The sequence below is a fragment of the Apodemus sylvaticus genome, chromosome 5, assembly GCF_947179515.1.
Source record: "Apodemus sylvaticus chromosome 5, mApoSyl1.1, whole genome shotgun sequence".
Taxonomy (NCBI): Eukaryota; Metazoa; Chordata; class Mammalia; order Rodentia; family Muridae; genus Apodemus; species Apodemus sylvaticus.
The window spans coordinates 72,210,267-72,236,637 of record NC_067476.1 but is presented as its reverse complement, the minus strand read 5'-3'; the positions used below and the strand labels follow the sequence as shown (position 1 = coordinate 72,236,637).

General features: G+C 40.2%; 1 protein-coding gene across 1 annotated transcript in view; it reads right to left on the bottom strand.

Moving 5' to 3' along the window:
* Positions 1 to 26,371, bottom strand: part of Nup160 (nucleoporin 160) — a 58,007-nt gene that overhangs the window by 18,703 nt on the left and 12,933 nt on the right. The window contains exons 8-23 of the mRNA XM_052182896.1: positions 23,560 to 23,637; positions 23,011 to 23,108; positions 21,335 to 21,419; positions 19,394 to 19,462; positions 17,501 to 17,584; positions 17,117 to 17,287; positions 15,545 to 15,644; positions 15,105 to 15,270; positions 14,403 to 14,530; positions 13,672 to 13,832; positions 10,823 to 10,956; positions 9,687 to 9,757; positions 8,908 to 9,067; positions 7,649 to 7,718; positions 5,841 to 5,939; positions 3,057 to 3,176 (exon numbers count right to left, since the gene is read on the bottom strand). Coding sequence (XP_052038856.1) covers positions 3,057 to 3,176; positions 5,841 to 5,939; positions 7,649 to 7,718; positions 8,908 to 9,067; positions 9,687 to 9,757; positions 10,823 to 10,956; positions 13,672 to 13,832; positions 14,403 to 14,530; positions 15,105 to 15,270; positions 15,545 to 15,644; positions 17,117 to 17,287; positions 17,501 to 17,584; positions 19,394 to 19,462; positions 21,335 to 21,419; positions 23,011 to 23,108; positions 23,560 to 23,637 — 1,794 coding nt within the window. The remainder of the gene's footprint in view (positions 1 to 3,056; positions 3,177 to 5,840; positions 5,940 to 7,648; positions 7,719 to 8,907; positions 9,068 to 9,686; positions 9,758 to 10,822; positions 10,957 to 13,671; positions 13,833 to 14,402; positions 14,531 to 15,104; positions 15,271 to 15,544; positions 15,645 to 17,116; positions 17,288 to 17,500; positions 17,585 to 19,393; positions 19,463 to 21,334; positions 21,420 to 23,010; positions 23,109 to 23,559; positions 23,638 to 26,371) is intronic.

The window sequence follows — 26,371 nt, the reverse complement described above, 5'->3', positions numbered from 1 at the left end:
CTACAGTATACTCATATACATAAAATAAATAAATCTTAAAAAAAACATTTTGTTTGCAAGTATTAGGTTGAAACACATAGGTGACATTTAAGAGATGATTCAAAGCCGGGCGGTGGTGTCGCACGCCTGTAATCCCAACACTCTGGGAGGCAGAGACAGGTGGATCTCTGAGTTCGAGGCCAGCCTGGTCTACAGAGTGAGTTCCAGGACAGCCAGGGCTACACAGAGAAACCCTGTCTCGAAAAAAAACCAAATCCAAAAAAAAAAAAAAAAAAAAAAAGAAGAGTCTTGGGACCCAAATCTTCACACTGAAACCACCACATAAGTCTTCAAGATATTTTGATAATAAAGTAACATTTCTTCAACTACCCCCTTGAACTGCCTTACTTTTATCAAATATTTAGCAATATCACCACATATATCTCACCATATATATATAGTTATTTGTTCAAAGTCATTTCCCATTTCTTTTTTTTCTTCGAAACAGGGTTTCTCTATATAGCCCTGGCTGTCCTGGAACTCACTCTGTAGACCATGCTGGCCTTGAACTCAGAAATCTGCCTGCCTCTGCCTCCCAAGTGCTAGGATTACAGGCATGCACCACCACTGCCCGGCTCATGTCAATCAATATCACCATATACACATGTGTGTATATGTGTGTGTATATAAATGTGTGTACACACACACACACACACACACATATATCTATATATACATATACATGTCTAATTTCATGTATGTATGTATGTATGTATGTATGTATGTATGTATGTACGTATGTATGTATTATGTATATGTCTAGCTTCTTTCCCACCCAAGGATCAGGGAAGTGACTAGAGGTTGATCACCCCTAATCTAAAATCCAAAATATCCAAATTGAAGACTTGGATGCTGCTGTGTTGACTTTAAGTGTAAAGCCCACCCGATCTCACAGTCAGACAGAGGGCGGAGAGATGGCCGGCTGGTAAACACTTGCTGTACAAGCTTGAGGAATGACTGTGGATCCCTAACACTCATGTAAAAGGCGGGAGGCTGTAGCACATGTAGCAGTAAGCACAGCAGTGGGAGGCAGAGATAGGTAGACACTGGCAGTGCTTAATGACCAGCCAATCAAGTCAAAGGCTGGCTCTTTGTTCAGTGAGAGATTCTGTCTCAAAAAATAAGATAGACTGTAGAGAGAGCTCTGGGACTAAGAATGCGTCCTGCTCTTCCAGGAAACCAGTTTGGTCCCTAGCACTGTTTAGCAGCTCAAAACTACTTGTAACTCTGGCACCAGAGGAACAGACTCCTTTCTTTAGCCTGAGGGCAGACACACATGTGATATACACTCACACAGACATAAACAAATAAACCCAAATCCCTAAATTAAGAAAAGATGGGTGGTGGTGGTGGTGGTGGTGGAGAGATGGTTCAGTGGTCAGGAGCACTTTGTTGCTCTGCAGAGGACCTGAATTAGATTTTCAGCACTCATATGGGGGCTCACAAGTATTCCTTATTCTATTCCAGAGGCCCTTTTCTGACTTCCATGGGCACCAGATACACAAACAGTACATGGGAGGCGGGGTGGGGTGGGGTGGGGGGGAAGGGAGCCTCATACATAAATAAACAAATAAATAAATACTCTTTTAAAAAAAGAAAAAAAAAACGGAGGGGCTGGAAAGATGGCTCAGCAGTTAAGAGCACTTCTTTGTATTGTAGATGAGTTGGTACAGTCCCTAGCACCCACATGGTGGCTCACATCCACCCAAAATTCTAGTTACAGATGATCCTATACCTTCTTCTGACCTCTGCAGGCACCAGGCATGCATGGTGTACTTACAGGGAAAACATTCACAATATTGTAAGAAACATGACGTTGACCTCTGCCCTCCATGACTGAGCAAACATATATCACACCCATTACTTTTATGAGTATTACTACTTGGAAAATAACTTAAAATCTTTCATTAAATAAGTATATATTTGGTATATATTTTTTACTGAAATTGATATAGATAATGAGTTTTCTAAAGCAGCTTTAACAAATCTATGGTGATCACATATATCCTTAAAAACTTATTGTTTCATAGTTATCTTGAAGTGACACTTCATGGCTCAAGGCTTAATTTGTTTAAAATCACGTTTTTAAAAAGTCTCATTGTTTTTTTGGTGAGTTATCAGACTTGTTTGTAGTCTGTCACTGTTGTAATGTAGCTGATAAAGTCTTAGATCAGGGTAGAGATGCTAGGTACACCTTTTCCTCAACTTTGTACTTCCACGATTAGTAGACTGTCTTTGACACAGCTCTTCCATGCTCAAGTGGTATGTTTCCTCCTAGGGTTCAAACTTAGGGCCTCAAATACTAGACAAAGGCTCTGATAGTAAGCTATATTACCATCTTTCTAAAAAATGAGATAGAATTTCATTATATTTTCCAAGCGGGTGTTGGAATGTCTAGCTTCAAGTGATTCCCCAAGCTTAGCCTCTCAAAAGCACTTACGAGCACATGCTACCAACGCACAGCATAATGAGTGAAAATACACACACACACACACACACACACAGCGAGAGAGGGGGGGGAGATTTTATTCACATGAAGAAAAAAAATGGGTTAATCTAGTTGATCTTGTAAATATAAGCCACTGAACAAGAAGGGACAGTGATGGTGTCACTACCTTACCCTCAACCCTAGCTGGGATACTTGGACTCTTCCAAGATGCCTACCTAGGACTGAGCTACAAATGGACCAAATCAGAGTTAAACTTGTGCTAACAGATATAATGGTTTCCTCCATGAGAGAAATACCAAGACAATGAATCTGAGGTGGATGCACTTCTATACAGTGTTTAAGAAGGGCCCAAGCAGCCAGGCGGTGGTGGCGCACGGCTGTAATCCCAGCACTCTGGGAGGCAGAGGCAGGCAAATTTCTGAGTTCGAGGCCAGCCTGGTCTACAGAGTGAGTTCCACTGACAGTCAGGGTTATACAGAGAAACCCTGTCTGGAAAAAAGCCAAATCCAAAAAACAAACAAACAAACAAACGAACAAATAAAAAAAGGGCCCAAGCACAACACCATACCTTATCATAATACTGCAACTTAGGGGTGGACACAATCTCCCCATCCTCTGATCGGATCAAGCGATCTAAGAATTCTTCTTTGCCCACTTCAGATGCTGCCTGACAGAAACATTCCAGAGCCTGAGAGAGAAATAATAAAACAGAAAATAACTTAATGGGACAGACATACCTTTAACCTCAACAGTTTTGAGACTTGGGCTACATAATGAGACTGTTTCAACAAAGAAAAAGTTCCTTCCATTTCTAGTTACTATAAATCAGGATGCATTTACTAGGGAATGCTAAAATAGCAGCAAAATCGCTTAAGAAAACTTTCAAATTTTCTGTCAAATCTAAATTTTCTTTGTTTACCTTGTTTCAGTTTTTTGAGAAAGGGTCTCTGTATGTAGCCCTAGCCATCTTAGAACACATTATGTGGACTTGACTGGTCTCAAACTCAGAGATCTGCCTGCCTCTGCCTCTCAAGTTGCTGGGATTAAAGGTATGCATCATCAGGCCTAGCTGCCAAATCTAAATTTTGAGGAATTATTTCATACTTTCTTAAATTTTTCTCATTTAGAAAAAAAAAATATATATATATATATATGTTTACATTTTGTGCACATGTGCCACAGCACACATATAGAGGTTGGAGAACAACTTTCAGAAAATGATTCTTTCCTTCTGATATGTGGGTTTGGGGGACTAAACTCAGGTTTGCAGCAAGTGCTCTTACTACTAAAAAGCCATTTTGTTTGTCCCTATTTTACTATTTTTTGTTTGTTTTTTTGAGACAGGGTTTCTCTGTGTAGCTCTGGCTGTCCTAGAACTCACTCTGTAGACCAGGCTGGCCTTGAACTCAGAAATCCGCCTGCCTCTGCCTCCCCAGTGCTGGGATTACAGGCATGCGCCACCGCCGCCTGGCGTTAAATGCTATTATTACTAAGCAAACATGTATTGCCAGATGTGATGACAAGTCCCAGTACTCAGGAGGCAGAGGTAGGTAAATTTTTGTTGAGTTCAAAGCTGGCCTGGTCTACACAGTGAGTTGATGGTCAACTAGGGTTTCATAGCGATTATGTCTCAAACACCACAAAACAGAACAGAGAAAGCAAATACACTTATAGCACTCAGGAGGCAGAGGCAGGTAGATGTCTGTGAGTCCAAGGCCAGTTTGGTTTTACAGTAAGTTCTAGGCCAGCCAGGGCCACATAGAGAGATCCTGTCTTGCCAGGAGCCATCCTCACTTAGATCTCAATGCCAAGAACTCTCCATACCAGGAGCCATCCCCACCTGGCTCGTAATGCCAGGAGACCTCGATACCAGGAGTCATTCTCACTTAGATCTCCATGCCAGGAACTATTCCTACGTAAATCTCAAAACCCCTCCTTTTGAAGTTCATCTGTAGATAGGTTACTATAGCAACCCCTTTCCACTTCACGGCCTCATGACCTCCCTTTTATCATGCCAGAATTCCAGCAGCAATAACTAGCTTTACCAGAAATTATGAGAAACTGTTTCTTAGAAATGATGTTAGCTCCCTGAGATTGTTCCCCTTTTACCCCTCCCAAATCTTGTATGTTTCCCTTTATATTGACTTGTGTAAAAATTAAAGTTTGACAGCTTGATCTGGATTAGACTTGCTGTCCGGCCTCTCTCTATTGTCTTGTCGCCCCATCGCCTTTCTTCTAGGTGGCTTAAGGAACCCTGTTGACTGTCCTGCAGGTTGGGACACTGTATCAAAACAAAATACAGATATGCCCTTAATTCCAACAATTTGGGAGTCTGAAGTAAGTACCAGGATAACAAGTTCAAGGTCAACTTCAAACTCAGATTTTTAATACATAGAAAAAGGGGGATCATTAGCATTAAGCCAGTTCTATTAACACACTGATTTTATATTTTGAAGGAACAAACTCATATTATTTAATTAGCAAAGATGGAGTTGGTCCACAGACATAGCTAATTGGAAATGGTCTTGTCCAGTAGGCAAGACTCTAATCACTAGTATCTTACATATATGTGTAAAGTATAATGTCAATTTTAAAAATAACAAAAAAATTCATCTTGATGTTTTTGTTTGACACATTTGTAATGAAGTACTACAGCAGCATGTTACCAACTATAGGACATGGCTGGTAGGTATGTGAGTGTACACTAGCTCAATCTTTTTTTTCTTAAATTTTATCATAGATGGGTGTTTTGCCTGTATGTATGAAACCACTTGCCAGAAGGCTTCAGATTCCCTTTGGAGCTGCAGTTACACTCGGTTGTGAGCTGTCACATGGAGTGAGAATTAAATCTGGATACTATGTTACAACAGCTTGTGCTCTTAACTGCAGAACCATCTACCAGGTCCAAGTATGTGAACCCAGCTTTTCAAAAAGGAGATCAGTAATCATCACTAAGTGGCGGTAATCCCACTTTAATTGGGATGCTTTTAATCCCAATACTCAGGAGGCAGGGGCAGGTGGATCTCTGAGTTCCAAGCCAGTGTGGTCTATATAGAAAAACCCTGTCTCCAACAAAACAAAACAAAACAAAACAAACTCAATTGACAAACCTTCCAAAAGCATCACTAATTCCTAAAAACATCTGCATTGGGGTGGAGGGATTTTAAAGTTTTCTTCTTACTTCCCTGGACTAACCAAGTACAGGCAGTTGGCTAATCCTGACACACATATAATGTCCTTTACTTCTCTAACCTTTTCCAGAAGATTCTGTGCTTCCCATTCCTATATCCTAGATAGACAGAAAGAAACCAGGTGTCTTCCTTATACTAGCTCACCACTCAAAGTAGTTTACCTTCTGTACTTCTCCTGTAACTAGGTAACACCGTCCCAGCATAAAGCGACAGGACCCAACATTGACTTGACACCAGGGATGCAGTAGTTGGATATAATCCTAAAAGGCATAAAAGAACATTCTGATTATAAAATAAGCATTACATAAGAACAGTCATTTCTAAATTCTTCAGAGAGAGAAGAGAGTGATCAGTATCAGGCTTTATTTCTAAAATACTCAGAAATACATTTTTACATAAACTATGGACCACAGAAAGCAGACTAGTGGTGCGAGCCTACAATCACAGCTAATTCAAACCTGGGATAGGAAGATCACTTATGGTCGAGAGTAGGAAGTTGGCCTGGGCAACACAGGAAGCAAGGGGCCCAGAAACAGGTAAACACATATACTTCACATCTAAACAATTTCCCAAAGTCCAATAAAGGATTTATATATAAATGGTTTGTTTTATTTTAAAGAATACCTAATGAGAATTTAACTTTTCCTTTTGAATCTGAAGTCAAGTTTACTACAGTCTAAAAGGCAGCCAGCTGCTTAGAGGAGGAGGATGGAAAAACAGAGAGAGAAAGCCATGCTGTTTGAGTGAAGCTGGCATGGAGGCCAGCTACACAAGAGAAGCTTTGAAGAAAGCGTGCTGATACCCACTCCCAAATGTTAGAGAAGACATGTTTTGAAAAGAGTTAGATATTTAAAAAAAAAAAAAAAAGCTGTTCTGAGTAGTTCCTGGAAATGAGACCTAGGCTGCATGGCTTTGGCTGTGAACTACTGGGAGTTAAGGAGGGACCACTGAAAAACAGAATGACCAGACAGACGGCTGGGCAGTTCTGAGCACTTGTTCTTGTAGAGACCCTGTGTTCAGTTCCAAGCATCCCCATGATGGTTCACAACTCCAGTTCCAGGGGATTTGATACCTTCTTCTGATCTCCATGGGCATCAGGCAAGCATGTGGTACAGAGATATACATGCGGGGATGCAGAGGGTATACAAGGCCTGTGCATACAGACAAGTACTAGAAAAGCCAGGAAAGTGAAATACAAAGCTTATCTTTACAATTCAATGGGGTGCTTAGCTGTTCTTCCAGGAATTCTGGGAATGGATATAGTTTTATAACTGGTGATCCTTTTCTATCTAATGATCCAGGCTTGGCTGGTATCTACCAGAATTTATGTTTTACTTATCCCAAGTCCTTTCCACTTAAAATGCTGAGCATTACTTTTAGGCCACAAAATCCTTCTAAGAGATGTTCATTTGTACATTACAACAGTCTAAGTGACTTCTATGTATCTTAGGGTTGGACCCAATCCTGACTCCCAGAGGAATTATGTTTGCCTCAGTCATTCTCCCTAGAGTCTAGGGATATAACTCAGAGGCAGTTTTCAATTTCTATTTTGCTTTTTTGAGACAAGGTCTCACTTCAGAGCTCTGCCTGGCCTGAAACTCACAATATAGACAAAACTGATCTCAGGACTGCCTGCCTCTGCCCCCTGCAGTAGAGTTTAGGATGGGGGGGGGGGGAAGAGAGAAAAGGTGGGGGTAGAGGGGAAGAGAGAGAGAGAGAGAGAGAGAGGGAGGGAGGGAGAGAGAGAGAGAGAGAGAGAGAGGAAGGAGGGAGGGAGGGAGAGAGAAGTTAGTTTAGACAGAAAGGAGAGAATGAATATTCTACTGGGCCATGTATTGGCATAATCAAGTTTTAATCTTTGTAGTTCTTGCTATCAGTCCAATTAAAACATAGTTAATAGTAACATAAATAAATAATCTATCAATGGCCTTCTTTATAATACTGGTAAGAAATGTTCAACAAAACTCACCTGCAATTGTACATACTGGCAATTCCCCATCAAACATTCTAGAAAGAGACAACCAGGATTGCTAGGCCATCTAGTCACTATATTAAGGAAATTTGCTTTTTCTGTGCCTTTGAGTGAAACTTAAAATGTCCATATTAGTGGATATCAAACTTTGAAGAGTCACTGTAATGACTTAATTAAAAACAAGTAAGCGTGGGCTGGAGAGTTGGTTCAGGTTAGGAACACTTGCTGCTTTTCCAGAGAGGACCTGGATTCAATTCCCAGCACATACAGTCAGATGACCCACAATCATCTGTAATTCAAGTTCCAGAGGACCCAATGTCTTCTCTGGCGTTCATGGACACTGCCAAGGTATGTGCAAACACATATACAGGCAAAACACCCATATACATAAAATAAAAATAAAATAAAGCTAAAAACATTAAATAAACAAACTAAAAATAAGCCAAGCAAACAAGAAAATCCCCAGGGCTTAGTGTACACCATGCTGGCTATGAAAGCTTTAACTCAGGGAAGGGAGGTAAAACACAACCAAAACCCAGATTCATGTGTGTTGGTTGGTCCATGTTTTCAATTCTAGCACTTGAGAGACCGAGAGAGGCTGGCAGATTTACCGGAGTTCATGTCCAGCAGAGTCTACAGAGGGAGTTCTAGGCCAGTCAGGGTTGCATAATGAGACCCCGTCTCAAACAATAACAAAAAAGGGGGTATCCTTGTATTTGCATGCAACTCATCTGAGCGGTACGTGCATGTAAGTGCGTTGCCCTCAGAGGACGCTCTGAAGATGGAGTTCCTGGCAGTTTAGAGCTGTCACACATGGCTGCTGAGTTGACCTCAGGTCCTCAGGCACATGCTCTTAAGTACTGAGCCTTCTCTCCCCACCTCATTTTTAAAAGGTTTAAATGTTCCTCATGGGTCTGGAGATGTAGCTAGCTATGTGTTGTGGTTTTTGTTTTTTTTTGTTTTGTTTTTTTTCCGAGACAGGGTTTCTCTGTATAGTCCCAGAACTCACTCTGTAGACCAGGCTGGTCTCGAACTCAGAAATTCGCCTGCCTCTGCCTCCCAGAGTGCTGGGATTACAGCTGTGCGCCACCACCTCCCAGCTGCTAGCTATGTGTTAATACTCTTGTCTAATTTGTGTTGCTCTGAGCTTGATCTCCAGCACTGAGAAAGAAAATAAACTTCATTACATAGCAAGAATAAAGACTTTAAATACAATTTAAATAAAACTGACATCTGGTATTCAAGCAAAAGGATACAAAAGCTGCAATAAATAACCGGTAACTGCAGTAATCATTTCAGGCCAGTTCAATCCAGTTTGGCTTAGAGGGGCTTTGGGTTGAGAGAAGAGATGAGATATAATATGTTTTCTTGCAACTTCTTGGAAGAATAACTCCATAATTGTCTGAGGGCTAGATACTTAAAAGAGACACAATACATCACAGATATCATCAGTAGCACAGCAATGAAAGCGGTCTGCAAACTGTCATACTGTATCTATGCAATGGAAAAGCAATGGAAATCATTCATGATCTCACTATAGTGAAGCAATTTATCTAGAGTCCTTTTATAACAGTCCCAAGATTCCACCTTCTAGCTCAAACAAATTCCCTATATAATTCTAAAGCATGACTGAGAGTGCCTTAAAGACTGAGAGAAGAGTACGAAAGCCACTCAGTAAAGTTAGAACTTAGTTTATAAAATGCTTTTGTTAAATCAATTACTGGAGTATCAACAAACAACGGACAAAAGAGCAAGGTAAGAAACACTACATGCACGATTTTCAGGAAGGTTTCTCTCAGTGCTTTTCTATAGTCTTCCTCACAGTGTTTATCTGTGCGACACATACACCTACGACACCCTTCATTTACGATTGATTTGGGACTACATCTTCCCAGAAGACTTGCCACAACCACAGGTCTCAGGCCACAGGTTGCTCATGGCACAAAAGCAAAGAGCAAGGCCATTTCTACAACAGTGACAAAAGAACATTTAATAAATATACAATAACACCCCAAATTAAACCCCTACTCCTTACCCAATTTATTTGCCATTAAGGCACCAGAATCAGTTAGTTCCAGTACTGACAAATGTTGTAGATTAGACTCCCTATGAAAAAGAGAAAACATACTCTATGTTAAATTTTATATTTCTATATTTATTTTATATTGTTGATTTAATTAATATAGTGCATATAAGAATTCCAATGAAAGCTTAAAAAGGTCAGAAACCAGGATTCAGGATTTAGACTGCTTCTATCACATCGCTCAAGGGTTGTTCACAGTCACTTGTGGGCCAGAGCTCACTGACTACTGAGAGTACTGGCAACTTTACAGAAACTAGAATCAACCAGGAGGCAATCATTCAGGCATACTGGTGAAGGATCAGCTAGATTAAGATTGTCTAAAAGAGCACCCACGGGGGATTTTCTAGAGTGTTAACTGACATGAGAAGACCCATCTTAATTGTGGCTGAGACTATTTCATATGTAGGGAGTCCTGGAGAAAGGGAGCAGGGCATTAAGGATGCAGTCATTGTGTTCTGTTTTCTGAAATGTAGATGTGACCAGTTGCTTCAAGCTCCTACTGACATAAGGGTCTCTATCCTTACTTGTGAGCTGACACAAGCCCTTTCTCTTTTGAGATGACTTTCTCAGCATATTTTATCAGAGGAACAGGAAAAGAAACAGGAGCATACTGTAATTACAGGACTTTTCTTTCTTTTTTGCATATAAATATAAATTTCAGTCTACATCTAACAACCATTTTATATATGGTTTATATAAAATAAAGAACTACTTTTTGATAAATTATACTCAACTGTTAAAAAAATAGAAGACCTAAACATGTCAACTCTTCTTTAAAAGAAATATAATTGCTTTTAAATTTAATTTTTTGTGTAAGGGTGATCTGCCTGTATATTATGCCTGTACACCATGTCTGTGCAGTACCAGTGGAGGCAAGAACATGGCACTGGATACCCTAGAACAGGAGCTATAGACAGTTGTGAGCCATCATGTGGGTGTTGAACGTTGAGGCCCTGTCCTTGGAAGAATAGCTGGAGCTCTTAACTACTGAGTTCTCTCTCCAGTCTTAAGCTTTCTGATTCTTGAAAGCAAAAACAAACCCAACAACTTATTTTTAAATAACTTGAAAAAAAAATAATGAAACTCACAGGGTGTCAACTGGGACATCAGTTGCTAAGCACTGACTTGCCCACTTAATGAGGTAATAAGACAGGAGCAGGGGAGCTGTGCGGTGCAGCAGGTCTTGCTGAGCTTGAAAGAGCTGACCAGCTCCTAAGATCACCTAGGACAGCAGAGACGTAAGCTGTTAGGAACGGTCGCTCTGGGGTTCAGGAGAGGTAACAGAAAACAGTACGGTTATGGGAAGAGGATCATTGTAAAGGCAATACGCAATACATTTTTGTGTAGCAATTAGTGGGGATTTTGCTGAATAGTAAAACAAATATAAATATAAACATAAATAGTAAAAACAAATATAACTATTACCAACAAACCAAAACAGTTTCCTTTTTTGTCTGTTTGTTTTTTTGAGACAGGGCTTCTTTTCATAGTCTTGGCTATCTAGAACTCACTATGTAGACCAGGCTGGTCTTAAAACTCGCAGAAATCTACCTGCCTCTCCTCCTGAGTGCTGAGATTAAAGGTCTTCACCACCACACATGGTTCAAAACAGTTTTCTGACTCATAGAAGCTGATGGTGAAAGAAATAAAGGAACAGAGAATTCTAAGTTTCTTCTGTTGCTGCAGTTTATGTGAAAACAAGTATGACCAACAGATACAAATATGTCAACGATACCCTTAAAAATGTGTAAAATCTGTGACTATCAACTCTATTTCTCAGAACTTTCTAGAGATAGTTAATGATCTGGTAGTAGGGTGTTGGTGGTTAATGGCTACTTTCCTAGCATTTGGACATGGGGGCAGGAAGATTAGGAGTAAAAGAATAGCCTCAGCTACATAGTGAGTTCGAGGCTATAAGCAGCCCTATTTTAACTCCTGATACCTGCCAAAAAGAAACAACAACAAAAAAAGCAATATCCTGGAGAGCCAAAAAGAATACTTGAGTAAGTTAATTGTACTAGATAGCTACTAAAATACGAATATAGCTAGTTTAATAAACAAAATAAAAAAACACATAGAAAAGGGCACATAAGAAAATGCATACTGTGTTTATTACTACTGGGTGCATGACTACAGATGACTACAGAAGTTTTGTAGCTTACATGCATTTCCTAAAGATTCTACAATGATCATTTATTGCTTCTGTGTTTATTGGGGAAAAAAAGGCAAAGAAGCTGGGCATGATGGCACAGGCCTCTAATCTCAACAGAGACAGAATGATTTCTATAGTTTGCTACCTTGGTCTAAATAGTAAGTCCTATCTTACAAGTAAACAAAAAAGTTTATTGAAGTGAAGTGAGGTTCTTAGAATAGTTTCCTATTTCTTTTTGAGAGCTTTCAAAATTAACTTCCTGGAGCTAGAAAGATAGCTCAGAGGGTAACGCTTACCGCTCCTGCCAAGGACCCATGTCCGATTCCTAGCAGCCATGTTTCTAGCTTGTGACTAATCATAAATCCAGTTCAAGGGAACGTGAGGTCTCTACTGACCTTCAAGGGCACCAAGCATGTACACAGTACACACACATACATATGGGCCAAATAGTTATATATGTAAAAAAGTAAAATCATATCTTTTCTTCTTTGTTTTCTCAAAGCAGGGTCTCCCTATATAGCTCTGGATGTCCTGGAACTCTTTACATAGACCATGCTGGCCTCAAACTCAGAGATCCACTTGACTCTGCCTCTACAGTGCTGGGCTAAAGGTGTGCACCACTGTCACCTAGCTGAAAAAAAATGAGATTTTTTTTTTAAATTACTTAAAAAAAAAAAAAAGATATAAACACTCTGGGAGGCTTACAAGCCTTTTGGCTCTTTATACATTAACATGAATTGGTCTAACCTGGCTGTTTCCTTGCCAGATTTAAATGCCTTTATCAACTTAGAGACACATGGGCCTGAGGTCCTGGGTTTGATCCTCAACCCCAGAGTGTCCAAGAAATGAAAAGATTCAGTTGTGGGGAAAAAAAAGTAATCTTTTATACAGTACATTTAAGGCCTCTAATGCCACCAGGATTCTGACGGCCACAGGATCTGGTGGTATGAGAGAGAAAAGATGGAAAAAAGCATAAAAAGGAGCAGAAAGGATCACAGAAGCAAACTCTGCACACTCAAAACTGTGTTTAGGCCAGGCCTATCCTCTACACTTGGGGTTCTGCTATCACACTGAGTGACAGTAGGAGCTGACATGCGAAAAGTCTACGATACTAAAGAAGCAGAGGTTAGTAACAGCAATTTGCTTCACAGACAGTCCAAGGGCATTCTATTATGCTTATTTCTATTTATAAGATGATTAATTTTGTCAATTTGAGATTTAGAATCATGGAAATATACCTCTGGGTTTATAAAAAGGTTAAACTAAAGAAAATAAAAGCAAGATTTAACTGGAGAGGGATGGTGCATCTTGACAGTAGCTGGGACCATCCCCTGGGCTGGGTTGAGCACTGACTAAAAGGAACAAAATGATAACTAGCAGCCCTCTCTTAGAAAACTCCATACCATACCCTTGGGTATCTTTCTTTCTAAGTATCTCTTTATAATCTACTGCTCATGCTTACAAACTATATTTAAAATGTTTTATCTTAAGCCCAACTGTACACAGAATGTGACCTGAGAGCCAGCATTTTCTATGCTTCCTGATTGTGGAGGCAATGTCACCTCACCTCAAGTCACAATAGACTCAACCTTTACAAGGCAAGTCAAGACGAAGCCTTCCTCTGTAAGCTGCTTCTCTCGGGGGTCTTGCCACCACATGGATGAGAAAAGGAAGTGCCACTACTCCTCTCAGTGGGCATCTGCAGAGCCTTGATGAGTGAATACAGACACGTCTCCAGACTCTCCAGTTTGAGAGTTTACGAGCTTTCCCTCAAATGGTACTTACTGCATCTCCTAGCCTTGTTAATAGCTGCTGTAAGATCAAGAGGTCTCTGCAGATCAGGAATCGAGTGCTGGCTATTTTATATACACCTCTGCACACAATATACCCCGCTGTGCTACTACCATAGAGCTGGGAAAGATTCATTCGAACGTTCAAAGGCTGAGCTGTAACAAGAAAAATGGAGTTAAAGGCTGTCAAGATGGCTCAGTGGGTAAAGGAACCTGCTGCCAACCCTTATAAACTGATGAATTCCCAGGGACCCATGTGGTAGGGAAAAGCTGACCCCTACACGTTGTCCTCTGATCTGTCTATGCACCACCGCATATGTGTGCATGTATGTAAATAAAATAAATAAATGTAATAATTTTAGAAGGAAAATGGAATTAAATGTATCATTTAATTTTTTTTTTTTTTTTTTGAGACAGGGTTTCTATGTGTAGTCCTGGCTAGCCTGGAACTCACTCTGTAGACCAGGCTGGCCTGGAACTCAGGGCTCTACCTGCCTCTACCTGAGTGCCGGGATTAGAGGCATGGCCACCATCCTGGCTTTATTATCGTTAACTGTGTGCACATGAAAGCAGGCGGCACAGACCAGAGACATCTGAGTCCTCTGGAGTCCTCTGATGTGGGTGCTGGGAGGCAGACTCATTTCTCTGGAGGACCAGTACATCCTCTTAACCTCCGAGCCCATAGCACTGTTTTCTATAAGGCACACTTGTTGTTTCACTGTTTACCTGGATCGAATCCCTTTTCCATTCCCACTTCTGTTTCATAATCCATTTCCCGGATAAGAAGTCCAATGGCATGGACAGGGTTTCTGAGCTCTTGCAGTTTACTACAAATGTCTTCCATCACATTTTCTCTACAAGACAATTAGAAAATCCCTGTTACTACTGACAACATTTAAGACAGGCTACTGTATGTGTGTTGCTCATGGTAAAGTAGTGGAGATAATCATTCTGTCACAAGATACTCAGAGTCCACATAAAATCACTCTCAACTTTTTAGGAATGACCCACAAAATGAATACAAGGAAAATACTTGTATTTTTTTTTTTTAAATCTAGCTCAATTAAGGGATTACAGAAGTATAATATTTTATGATTTGTTTTTAGGGCTGAATATGTTAACATTTCCCCCTTGTATAACATCTGAAACAGGGGCTGCAGATGTAGTATAAGAGAATACTCCTAGAATGTACAAGTTCTTTCACAGGATTGCCTGTGTGCACACGACACAACACACACACATACACACACACACACACACACACACACACACACACACACACACACACACACACCTATTTAGAATCAAGGAAAATGACTTTAACATTAAATCATAACTTTTTATATACTTGACCATATATTAAAAATCTGTGATAACAACACTGCTGAATTCCATTAGGAAATGTACTTTACCCTAAATTCTCCTTACACATCAATAGTGATCAAATCTTCCAAAATGTGTTCTGCAGCCTTCTCTGGAGATTGCAAGTTGTAACAACTGGTTTCCATCAACACTGCCATATCCATGGTAACGGACTCTCCAATCATCCGGAGGCATTTTATAAGACATAGGACATCCCGTGCCACATCTGTATCTATGAGAGGGGGAATGTTAACACCAATGTCTGAAGCCATGAAGGTCTGCTGAATAATACATGATAATAATGAAAAGAGGCCTCAATAACTAGATAGAAGGGATCCCTTCTCCATAGAACAGGTATTGACGACTCTCTGGCTTTAAAAAAAATATCTTCAGTGAGTGAGGTAAACTCATCAAGACAGGTCACAGTGGTAACTGATAATGTTTACTTGAAATAAAACATAAGGTTCATATAGGAAAGGGTCAACTATAGATAGAACAATTATTACCATCTGATATGGTCGTCTCATCCTCTGTCAAAAGGTGCTCATCAGGCAGGAGATATAAGTGATCTACTAAGGAAGATGGTACCAGGAAAGACAGGTACCCCTGCAAGTACAAACCTTTCAGTTATTTTCTTTTAAATAATTCAAAAAGAAACATGTAACTCATAATCCATAATGTATCATATATACAAGCTGTGCTATATATAACATGTATACATAATTTTACATGCCATTTTTTAATACTTGGAAGGGACTAGGGGATGTAGCTCAGTGGTAGAGGGCTTATCTAATACATCTAAGCCTTAGGTTTGATTCTCAGCAGAGACAGAGAAAGAACAATATTGTGAGCTAAGTGTTCTGTTTTTTACCTGTGTCTGTGTTCAGCAGAGTGGAAGTGTGTGTGTGTGTGTGTAAATGTGTGTATGTACACTTGTGTATATGCAAGCCTGCAGGATAACCTTGGTTGTCATTCTCGGGAATACAGTCTACCACCTTTGAGTCAGATTTCTCAGTGGCTTGGAAACTGCGAATTAGGGTAGACTGACTGACTAGCAAGCTCCCAGGATCCACCTGTGTCTGTCTCCCCATCACTGTGACCATAAGCATGCAGAGCTATAACTGGCATTTCTATATGGGTTCTAGGATCTTTCTGCTTATAAGGCAAAGACTTTACAGACCAAACTTACAATCTACAGAATGTCCTTAGAAATTCAAATCGAAGACAATATAAAAAAAGATGTAGTCTTAAGCCAGCAAGGAAATGGCCAGAAGAGGGTGCTTCACCCCCTATAGCTCATGTGACAAGCGGTTGCCACTTGCCATGTTTGCTAGGAATTGAATCAGGTTACTCTGTAGAAGTAGCAAGCACTCGTAATCATTAAGCTATGTCTCCAGTCCCAGTATCTGTGTTGATGTGTGCTGAAATATTTACAGATATCAAGGTATCAAGTGGCTCAGGAAAAAAAGAAGAAAAAGAAGAAGAGGAAGAAAAGGAGGAGGAGGAAGAAGATCAAGAACAAAAAACAAAAACAATGCAGAAAAGCAAATTGGGATTGGAGATACAGTTCAGTGCATTGTGTGGCTTATTAGCATGAATGGGCTCAGATTCAATCCCTGGCACTAAAACCTACCCAACTACCAAACAACTCTCTCACCAAAATCAAAGCTAACAATGAGTATGGGTGAAGGAAATACTGAAGTTCTTGTGTCATCATTATTGTTGTTTTTGTTTGTTGAAGCAGAGTCTTACTCTAGCCCAGGCTGACCAGGAATCACACTGGCATTCTCATGTAGTTTCTTAAATGTTAGGATATACAGGCCTGAGCCATCAAGTTATTTTTGTAATTTGAAAGTGCATCAGTCGGGCGGTGGTGATGTACGCATGTAATCCCAGCACTCAGGGAGGCAGAGGCAGGTGGATTTCTGAGTTCGAGGCCAGTCTGGTCTACAGAGTGAGTTCCAGGACAGCCAGGGCTACACAGAGAAACCAAATCCAAAAAAAAAAAAAAAAGAAAGTGCATCAACATAGACTCATTGAACTTTGCCAAAGAGCTCTGAATGCTCCAGTTCCCTTACTTTCTTCAGAAGGCACACCATATTTGTGAGAGGATTCAAATGTAGAGCAAGAGGGTGGGAGAGGGCTTCCTGATACTGGAGACAGCAGGCATAGAACTTGCACCAGAATTCCTGTTGTAAAGTGCGAAATTCATCCTGGGAGAATTCATACTCCGTTATACTTCCTTGGAGCTGACAAACAAAGAAAAGTTAAACCGTTTGGGGTTTTTCCCTCTACAAAATATTGTTATGCATTAAATCCCACGGGATCTGTAAATACATATCAAACTCCCTAATGAAAAGATTTGAGCATTTGTACTTTCTACTAACATGATAAAAATGATCAAGTCTGACAGTTCAACCAGACAGGCAACATTATCATTCCTGCTTTTACCCACACCTCACCTCATTTTCAACAGCTAAAGTAATTTCCTTTTTTAGTTCATTCCATGAAAGATCCAAGTTCCTCTCAGTACCCCGGCAGAAAATCTAAAATTAAAAGGAACATTTCAGAATATTATAAAATACTCAAACTGAAGGGAGTCTGGCCTAGAAGGCCCTAAGACAAGATTTAAATACACAGCAACCTCAGAAATGCCAGGAGTCCTTCCTGCTCTAATACTGTACAGATGATTTCTAACAGCAATAACAAAGTATAGACCAGAATAACTTCCAGAAATCTGAACCCAAAAGAATTATAATAAAGTACATAAGATATTAAAAAAACAATTAAAATCAAAATAACTATTGCCCATTTGGAGAGAAAGGTCTTTGGGATGTCAAAGATCCCCAGCACAAGACTACACACACGGAGAGAGCTGGGGATGGTAGTGGGCACTCTCCTAGGGAAGACTCTAACAGGAATCTGATAAACACACTAATTATGTCTTCATGTCTTCATTATATACTAGATACTATGAAAAAGTGCTATTATATAACTGCATATTATTGCTGGGTGTGGTAGTGCACAACTTTAATCCCAGTAATAAAGAGGCAGAGGCAGACGGATCTGAGTTTGAGGCCAGCCTGGACTACAGGGCTGGTTCTAGGACAGCCTAGGCTACCACAACGAAACCCTGCCTCCCCACCCCCTATACACACCCCAAAGGGTGTGTGCTGTGCAGAATGGCTTCAGTGGTTGAGAGCACTTGCTGCTGTTCTTACAAAGGACTAGTAGTTCAAGTCCCTGTACCTATATTCACTTCCTCAGGCACAGGAAGCATGAGGTACACAGATATGCATACAGTCAAAACACACACACACACAAAATAGATCTTAAAAAAACAAAAAAATTCACAATAATAAGAAAGGAGAAAGAGAAGAAAGTACAAGAGAAATTGTTTTTTATATTAAGAAAAATAGTAAGGATCTTACCAAATGGACCTGCTGTGTACACAATTAATCCCAACTATAGGGAGCTGGAGGCAGAAGGATCAGAGGTTCAAGGGCTGCCTCAAAAACAACACAACAAATGTTTGTAAAACACTTTTGGTAAAATAGTAAACAGGCTGGAGAGATGGCTCAGTGGTTAAGAGCACCTACTGCTCTACCAAAGGTCGTGAGTTCAAATCCCAGCAACTACATGGTAAAATAGTAAACAACTTTTAAGTCATGACTAAAAATAAAATATTTTTTGAGACAGTTTCACTATGCAATACAGACAGCTGCCTTTAATTCCGTTCTTCAGCCTCCTGAATCCTGGGATTGCAGTCATGTATGTCTAGCTTGGAGATAAAATATTCTGAGTCACCTGTACTCTGAACCCTGAACTTGGACACTCATTGTACCAACAAAAGGGTATAAACAACACATCATCAGTCCTAACTATTAAAACTAACCTTTAAATCTCTTTCAACTATAAATATTACATGCATGTAGAATAATTTTTCTTTTTTTTGCTTTGTTTTTTTCGAAACAGGGTTTCTCTATATAGCCCTGTCTGTCCTGGAACTCACTCTGTAGACCAGGCTGGCCTCGAACTCAGCTATCTGCCTGTCTCTGCCTCCCAAGTGCTAGGATTAAAGGTATGTGCCACCACAGTCTGGCAAATAATTTCTTTTTACAGTAGTGTTGGCATACAATCTGGTCTGTGACACGCTCCTCTAATTACTTGGGAAAGTATTTCCTACTCCTCTCTCTCAGCCAGGATTCTTATTTTGTGTAAAGAATTTAAAACAAATTACAATAGTATTTATAAGCAAATATTTATAAGCATGTATATATATGAAATAAAAGAATTCCATTATACAACAATGAAATCAGGAATCTTAAGTGAACATTAGATGTTTCCTTGCTCACCTGTAATGCTTTACATAAAGCTGCATTTATGAATTGTCCTGGTGTAAAAAGGCTCCGCAAATACATTTCCTATTAGAAAATTAAAACAAAAGCTATTATAATTCTGAAAAGGATGAAATAGGGAAAAATACAAAGGAATTGTGTGACCCCAACAAGGGGATTTCTAGTACATGTATAAACACTCTGCCCTTCTGCACTGGAGCAATAACAAGTTACATTGCAGAGACATGTTTTTACAGTGTGAGTGACAACTGCAACACTTTTGGGGTCAAGCTGTTATATCTTCCTGAATGGTACATAGTCTTATAGAACCCTACTGGGTACCACTGAAAAACAGAGGTGTCAGCTGTCAATCTTAAATGCAAAGGGTGGACCCAGCCTGTTCATGCTATGCATTGATAAAAGAGCAGTTAGAACAAGCTGATTTCAAAACCATCCTCACAAGGATTCAGATATAAAAGAAACACAGTAGCTAATCTAACTCTGATCTGCAGAAAACTCACGAGTATAGACTAGAATAGAAACTGCCGAGCTGCCTCATTATTCTGAACAAGTCTCATGCTTCAAGTCTGAGTGACCATCGTCACAGAGTCTTTTCTTCTGCTGAGCTCCTTGGTGGGTGATGACATGAGCACAGTCGAACAAAAGGCTACTAATGCCAGGATGTGACATTGCTTTATTTAAACAAAACCCAAAAGCCAGTCTATCAACTGTAGCAATAACTAACCATTACCAAGGAATTAACATTTGAACAACATTCAATTTCAGATACTTAAAGTGGGGGTTCCATGCATGAAAATCCTTGTCATTTCAGCTTAGCTCACTAAGGTATCAACTAGAAACTTTCTTTCATTTGGCCTAAAGATATCTTTGAAAGCATGGAGACTGGCCTATTATGCTTTATTGCATATTATCTTTACCAGAACTTTTCTTTGTCTGTTTTGTTTTGTTTTGTTTTTCGAGACAGAGTTGCTCTGTGTAGCCCTGCTGTCTTGCAACTCTGACATCTGCCTGACTCTGCCTCCCTAGTGCTGGGATTTACCTGATACTGTTCTTCGGATTGAACCCAGATCTGGAGGACGCAGGTACTCTACAATCAAGCTATAGTCTTCAGAATTTATCTTAACTCCATAGAATGTTTAAGCAAATGGAAATACTAATTACTAAAATATGATTGTTACATATTATACAATCATTATCAAGCTATAGTTTACAAATGTATCTAATTATTACATCAACTGAAAGGTTTGGAGAGACTGCTGAGTGGTAAAGAGCACCTGTCACTCTGACAGAGGAACCAACTTTGGTCCCACGCCCACATACGGCAGCTTACCACCATCTATAACTCTAGTTCCTGGCAATCTGACACTCCATTTGAACTCTGGGCATCAGGTAAGCACAAGATGCACATAAAATAAAACTCTCAGTCACCACAATGGCTCAGCAGGTCACACTGTAAAGGTACTCGTCACCAAGCCTGATGACCACAGTTCCACTCCTGGGCTCACATGGTCAAAGGAGAGCACTAACTGCAGAGTTGTCTTTTGACCTCCCTAGCTGCACTGTGTGCATATGGGTCACTTAGCCCAGAACACTTACTTATTATTAGTGAACACATTAGGAATTAACATATCACCCAGCGATGCTAATTCATCACAAGGACACAGGATGGAAGAACAGCTGTTTCCTCCACCATAACTAAACACACAGAATGTAGACTTTGTCAGGGCAAGAGGAACTATCTGAGACCAAAACCAGGAAGGAAGTGGAACAGGGATGAAGTCTTGAGACCACTATGCCAGGCCTCTCTGACAGCAGATGCTCAACATCTCAGCTGCTTAAGCCATTGTATTTGCCTTCTCACTTCAATCAGTTCAAATTACCTGTAGTTTTGTAAAAATGAATGCAAGTGGTTCTTACAATAACAGTTAACATACTTACTCTGGGGTCTTGGTCATCTCTGATGACAATTTCTTCTTCTGGTAGAGGCTGCATAAAAACTGGATTCCACTGACCTGCAACATTACTACAGAAAAAAAGTTCAAAAGTTTACCAAAAAATGTCCACACATTCTGGCAGTATCTGAGTAGGAACAGTCCTATCAGTGAACCCCTTGCAACCAACCACAACTTTACTACTAAGCAGTTTTCTTGTCCTTACAATCTGCTCTTACTATGTGTGTGTCTGCACAGGCACAAAGATGTGCATGCCCTTGGGGAGGCCAGGGCTCGATGCCAAATGTCTTTTTCAACTGTTCTCCACCTTGTTATAAATTGTTTATTTTATTATAACTGTGTGGTGAAAGCGGTTGCACAGGTGCCACAGTAACTATGGAGGTCTGTTCTTTCCTTCCAGCGTGAGTTCTGGACACTGACCTCAGGCTGCCAGACTCCCACAGCTAGCACTTTCACTTACCGAGCTACTGATTTTTTTAGAGACGGAGTTTCTCACTGCATCCAGAGTTCACCAATTTAGCTAAACTAAGCAGGTCAGCAAGCTCCAGGGATCCTTATGTCTGCCTAACCAGGACAGGATTCTAAGCCTGCACTGCCTCAACTGACTTGCTTATACCTAGGTGCTGGGGATCTAAACTCGGGTCTTCATAAACTCATGGCAAACACTGCCAAATGAGCCACCTCCCAGACCCAAAGTTCTGTATTTAATAGGAAGCATCCTCAATTTAAAACCTGAAACATAAATCTACAGTTGATTTTTACTATGTACTTAAATTTGACTAGATATTATGTAAGATGCTATTCTTGACACTATTCATGTTTGCCTTACAATCTCCTTCAAGAATGTATTACATTCAATTTGTGGCTGAGGAAATGAGTCTTAAGGTCTTTCACAGCTGGTAAGCTGCTCAAAACCCTGAATCTAGAGCCCAAGCCCTTTTGCTTGATCAAGACATGGTTTTACTCTGTAGCCCTAACTGGCTTCAATCTCTCAACCTGCTGCTGTGCTCAGCCCCAAGCTCATGGGTTTTTCAATGCTACCTATAAGAACTAAATTAGTAGCCGGGCGGTAGTGGCACATGCCTTTAATCCCAGCACTTGGGAGGCAGAGGCAGGCGGATTTCTGAGTTCAAAGCCAGCCTGGTCTACAGAGTGAGTTCCAGGATAGCCAGGGCTATACAGAGAAACCCTGTCTCGACAAATAAAAAAAAAAAAAACAAAACTAAATCAGTATTTTTCAAGGTCTGGTTTAGGATCAGAATAGAACTTCTTATAATTCTACTCTGAAGTTTAGTGTTGAGGGTTCAGTTTGTTTAAGTGGTTCTCGAGGACTCGTAGAAGGAGGAGGCTTCACACTTGATCATGAAATAGAATTTCAATGTCTTTGTTAAGGTGTGGGCATAAGGACATAAGAGTGTTGGTAGTGAGATTCCAATTTACTGCTACTGTTTTTGGGGTACCTCTCTTAAGAAATATGGTATTTTTATCTTAGCTCAATTCTAAGCATATTTGATTTCCACAAAAGGTAGCACTTCAGAAAAATCCAGACAAACACATCAGAATCCTCTGAACTAAATATTTGGCTCTACACTAAAAGGTTTCACCTCAGTATGACTCTGCCTAGGGAAGATAGTAGGAAGATAAAGGTTAAATATTCCATACTGTTCGAAGTTGATGTATTTCACAATTGTTTGGTTCTCAGCATCATGCCACAGAGCCCAGATATCCGTTGAGGTTAAGGCAAAATCGACCAGTGTCTCCTAGGAAGAAATGGGGAAAAGAAAAAAGAAAAGTGAACAGAGACTAAGTTTGTATTGATAAGAAAACAAAATGCATAATAGCACAATACGTCATAAGAACTTGACAAAACTCAACTTAAACTGTTTCTATACATGAAGAGGGGCTGGAGAGATGGTTCAGAGCACTGGTTGATCTCCCCAAATACTCTGGCTCAATTCCTAGCACCCACATAGTAGGCTCTCAATGAAATACCTTAAGAATATAATCCCATAGTAACACAATGGGGTTAAGGAATTTGTGAAACTCTACTTAGCAACTACAGAAAAGTGCTAAGCTTTGGAACTCCTGTGTTTAAATGACACTGCCTCAGATTCAAAAAAAGCTCTGATTACAAGGGCAAGCAACCTCACCAGGCTATAGCCGACACTTACTTCCTGGGCCTATGTGAAATGTTCACGACGGTTAACTTACCTGAGAAGTGAACAGGGAAGAAATGTGATCTAGACTGTAGCGGTTATTCTCAGTGCTCACCAACTGGAAAATGCAGAACTGTTGAAAAACAAGTTGATGGTTCATTACTTCATACAATCAACATGTTACCCTTCTAAGAAGATAATTCACAATTCTCCTGTCTCTGAGTGCTGGGAATACAGATGTGTGCCACCAAACTTAACTAAAATATAACAAAGTTTCCATCTTAACCATTTTTAAGAATGTAGTTATAGGGGGTCCAGAGGTCCTGAGTTCAATTCCCAGCAACCACATGGTGGCTCACAAATATCTGTAATGGGATCTAATGCCCTCTTTTGATATGTCTGAAGACAGCTACAGTGTACCACATACATAAATTAAATATATAAATTTAAAAAAAAATGCAGTTTACATATATTGAGATTGTTGTGCTACCCATATGCACGACTCTGCATTTTGCAAAATTGAAACTTTACTCCCATCAAATAACTTCCCTCATACTCAGTCCCTCATACTCAAGTCATACACTACCTCGCAATGAGTCTACGACTACTACTATAGAAACCAAGACACGGACCCTATGTTTAATCCTCAGTGTTTATGAGTGCCCAATTGTACATACGCATGTACCCACACACTTTCTATAAAATTAGCTCCAGTTCCAAGGCAATCCAATGCCCTCTTCTAGCACCCATAGGTTTCTGCATGTATGTAGCACACATTAAAAACACACACACGTGGGGGGCGGTGGTGGTGCACGCCTGTAATCGCAGCACTCTGGGAGGCAGAGGCAGGCGGATTTCTGAGTTCAAGGCCAGCCTGGTCTACAGAGTGAATTCCAGAACAGCCAGGGCTACACAGAGAAATCATGTCTCGAAAAAACCAAATCCAAAAAAAACCAAACACATGTGCGCGCACGCGCACACACACACAGTCAGGTAAATTTAAAATAAATAATATACAAAACATAAATACTATGTATAAATTATATATAAACACAAAAAAGTATTTTTCTTAAATGACAGTTGAAGGCTAGGTTTAGTTCAGTGGTAGAGTCACTAACTTAAGTATGTAAGGCCTTAGGTTCAATTCCTTACACTAGATGAAAAGATGAAACAAAAACAAACAAACAAAAAAATCAAGGCACAAGATACTTATAAATAGTATTTTTGACAATTTTTTTGTTTGTTTGTTTTTGTTTTGATTTTTTTTTTTCGAGACATGGTTTCTCTGTATAGCCCTGGCTTTCCTGGAACTCACTCTGCAGACCAGGCTGGCCTTGAAATCAGAAATCCGTCTGCCTCTGCCTCCCAGAGTGCTGGGATTACAGGCGTGCACCACCACCGCCAGGCTGACAATTTTTACTAAAGAAAATTCACTGTGCACTAACAGTGTAATGTCCCGTGCCTTATACCATAGGTAGGCAACTACTCATAGTAAGTTAAAATCTTTTTACATTTATTTAGTGTATGTATGAGGATTCAAGTGTGCATGGAAGACAACCTGTAGTAACTGGGTTTGGGAAGCAAACTTAGGCTGTCTGGCTTGGCTGCAAACACTGGGACCCACTTACCTGTGCTGTCACCACTCTCTTTTAACCACTTTAAAAAAGGGTTTTTTTTGAGACGCAATCTTTTGATATAGATCTGGTTGTGTTGGAACTATGTAGGCCAGGCTAGCCTCAAACTCAGATTTGCCTGTCCTTGCCTTTCAAGTGCTGGGATGAGAAGCATGTGCCACCATGCCTGGCTTCTTAAAATGTTCTTTTTAGAAAAAGAAAATTAGATATATTTTTTTTGTTTTTGTTTCCCCACTAGTGGGGATTAGAACCTAGGACTTTACTCATTGTAGGTGGTTTTACCACTAAGCTATAGTCCCAGCACCACAAGCAAACTGTAAGGGGAAAAAAAAATAAAACACTGACTTGTCTTTTGAGAAAAAGAGGTGTATGGAATATGTAGGGAAGCTGTAGATGGCTTAGCAGATAAGACGTATGGAAACTGGACCCCATCTCTAGCTTCGGACAGCTCACTAACTTCCGCTCCAAGGGACCTGACATCGTTTAGACTCTATGGCACCTGTCCACATATGCGTGCATACTCATAGAAACACGTATGTACACACAAAAATAAATATTAACAAATAAAAAAAGATCTATGTAGGGGATGAAGGTATAGTTCAGTGACAGTGCAAATGTATATATAGCATGTATGAAGACAAACAATAAAACTGTTGTACACCTTTAATCCCAGAACTTGGAAGACACAGGGAGGTGGATCTCTGAGTTCTAGTTCAGTCAATGATACTACAGAGAGTTTGTTTCAAATAGCAACAAACAAAAACTACAATAGAACTTAAAACCACAATAACTCCCTAAAGAGTTAGAATTTACCAATTCACTGTGATATCTGTTATAGTAAAAATGTTTTATTAAAATTTTTTTTCCCATTATATATCTATCATTACAAAAGTGCAAAGCATCTCCCAGCAGGTTTTCACTTTTGAGCGCAGAGGTGAGATCTCCACCTCTCTGGAGGGGACCCAGCTAGGAGCACACAGGGCCTAAGATCAGTGGAGCAGCTGGGACGGAAGTCTTCTTGCCCACCACCATTTTCACTAGGGAGCTGGGAGACTCCTTAGCCTTCTGTGATCAGTGGAGCAGCTGGGAGGGAAGTATTCCTGCCGCCATTTGCACCGGGGAGCCAGGAAACTCCACAGTCTTCTGTGCATAGCCCGCCAGGAGAGAGAGAGATCTCAGCAGTGCTTTCACTTTTGAGCTAATAGGAGTAAGGACACAGGCTTACAGGCTCAC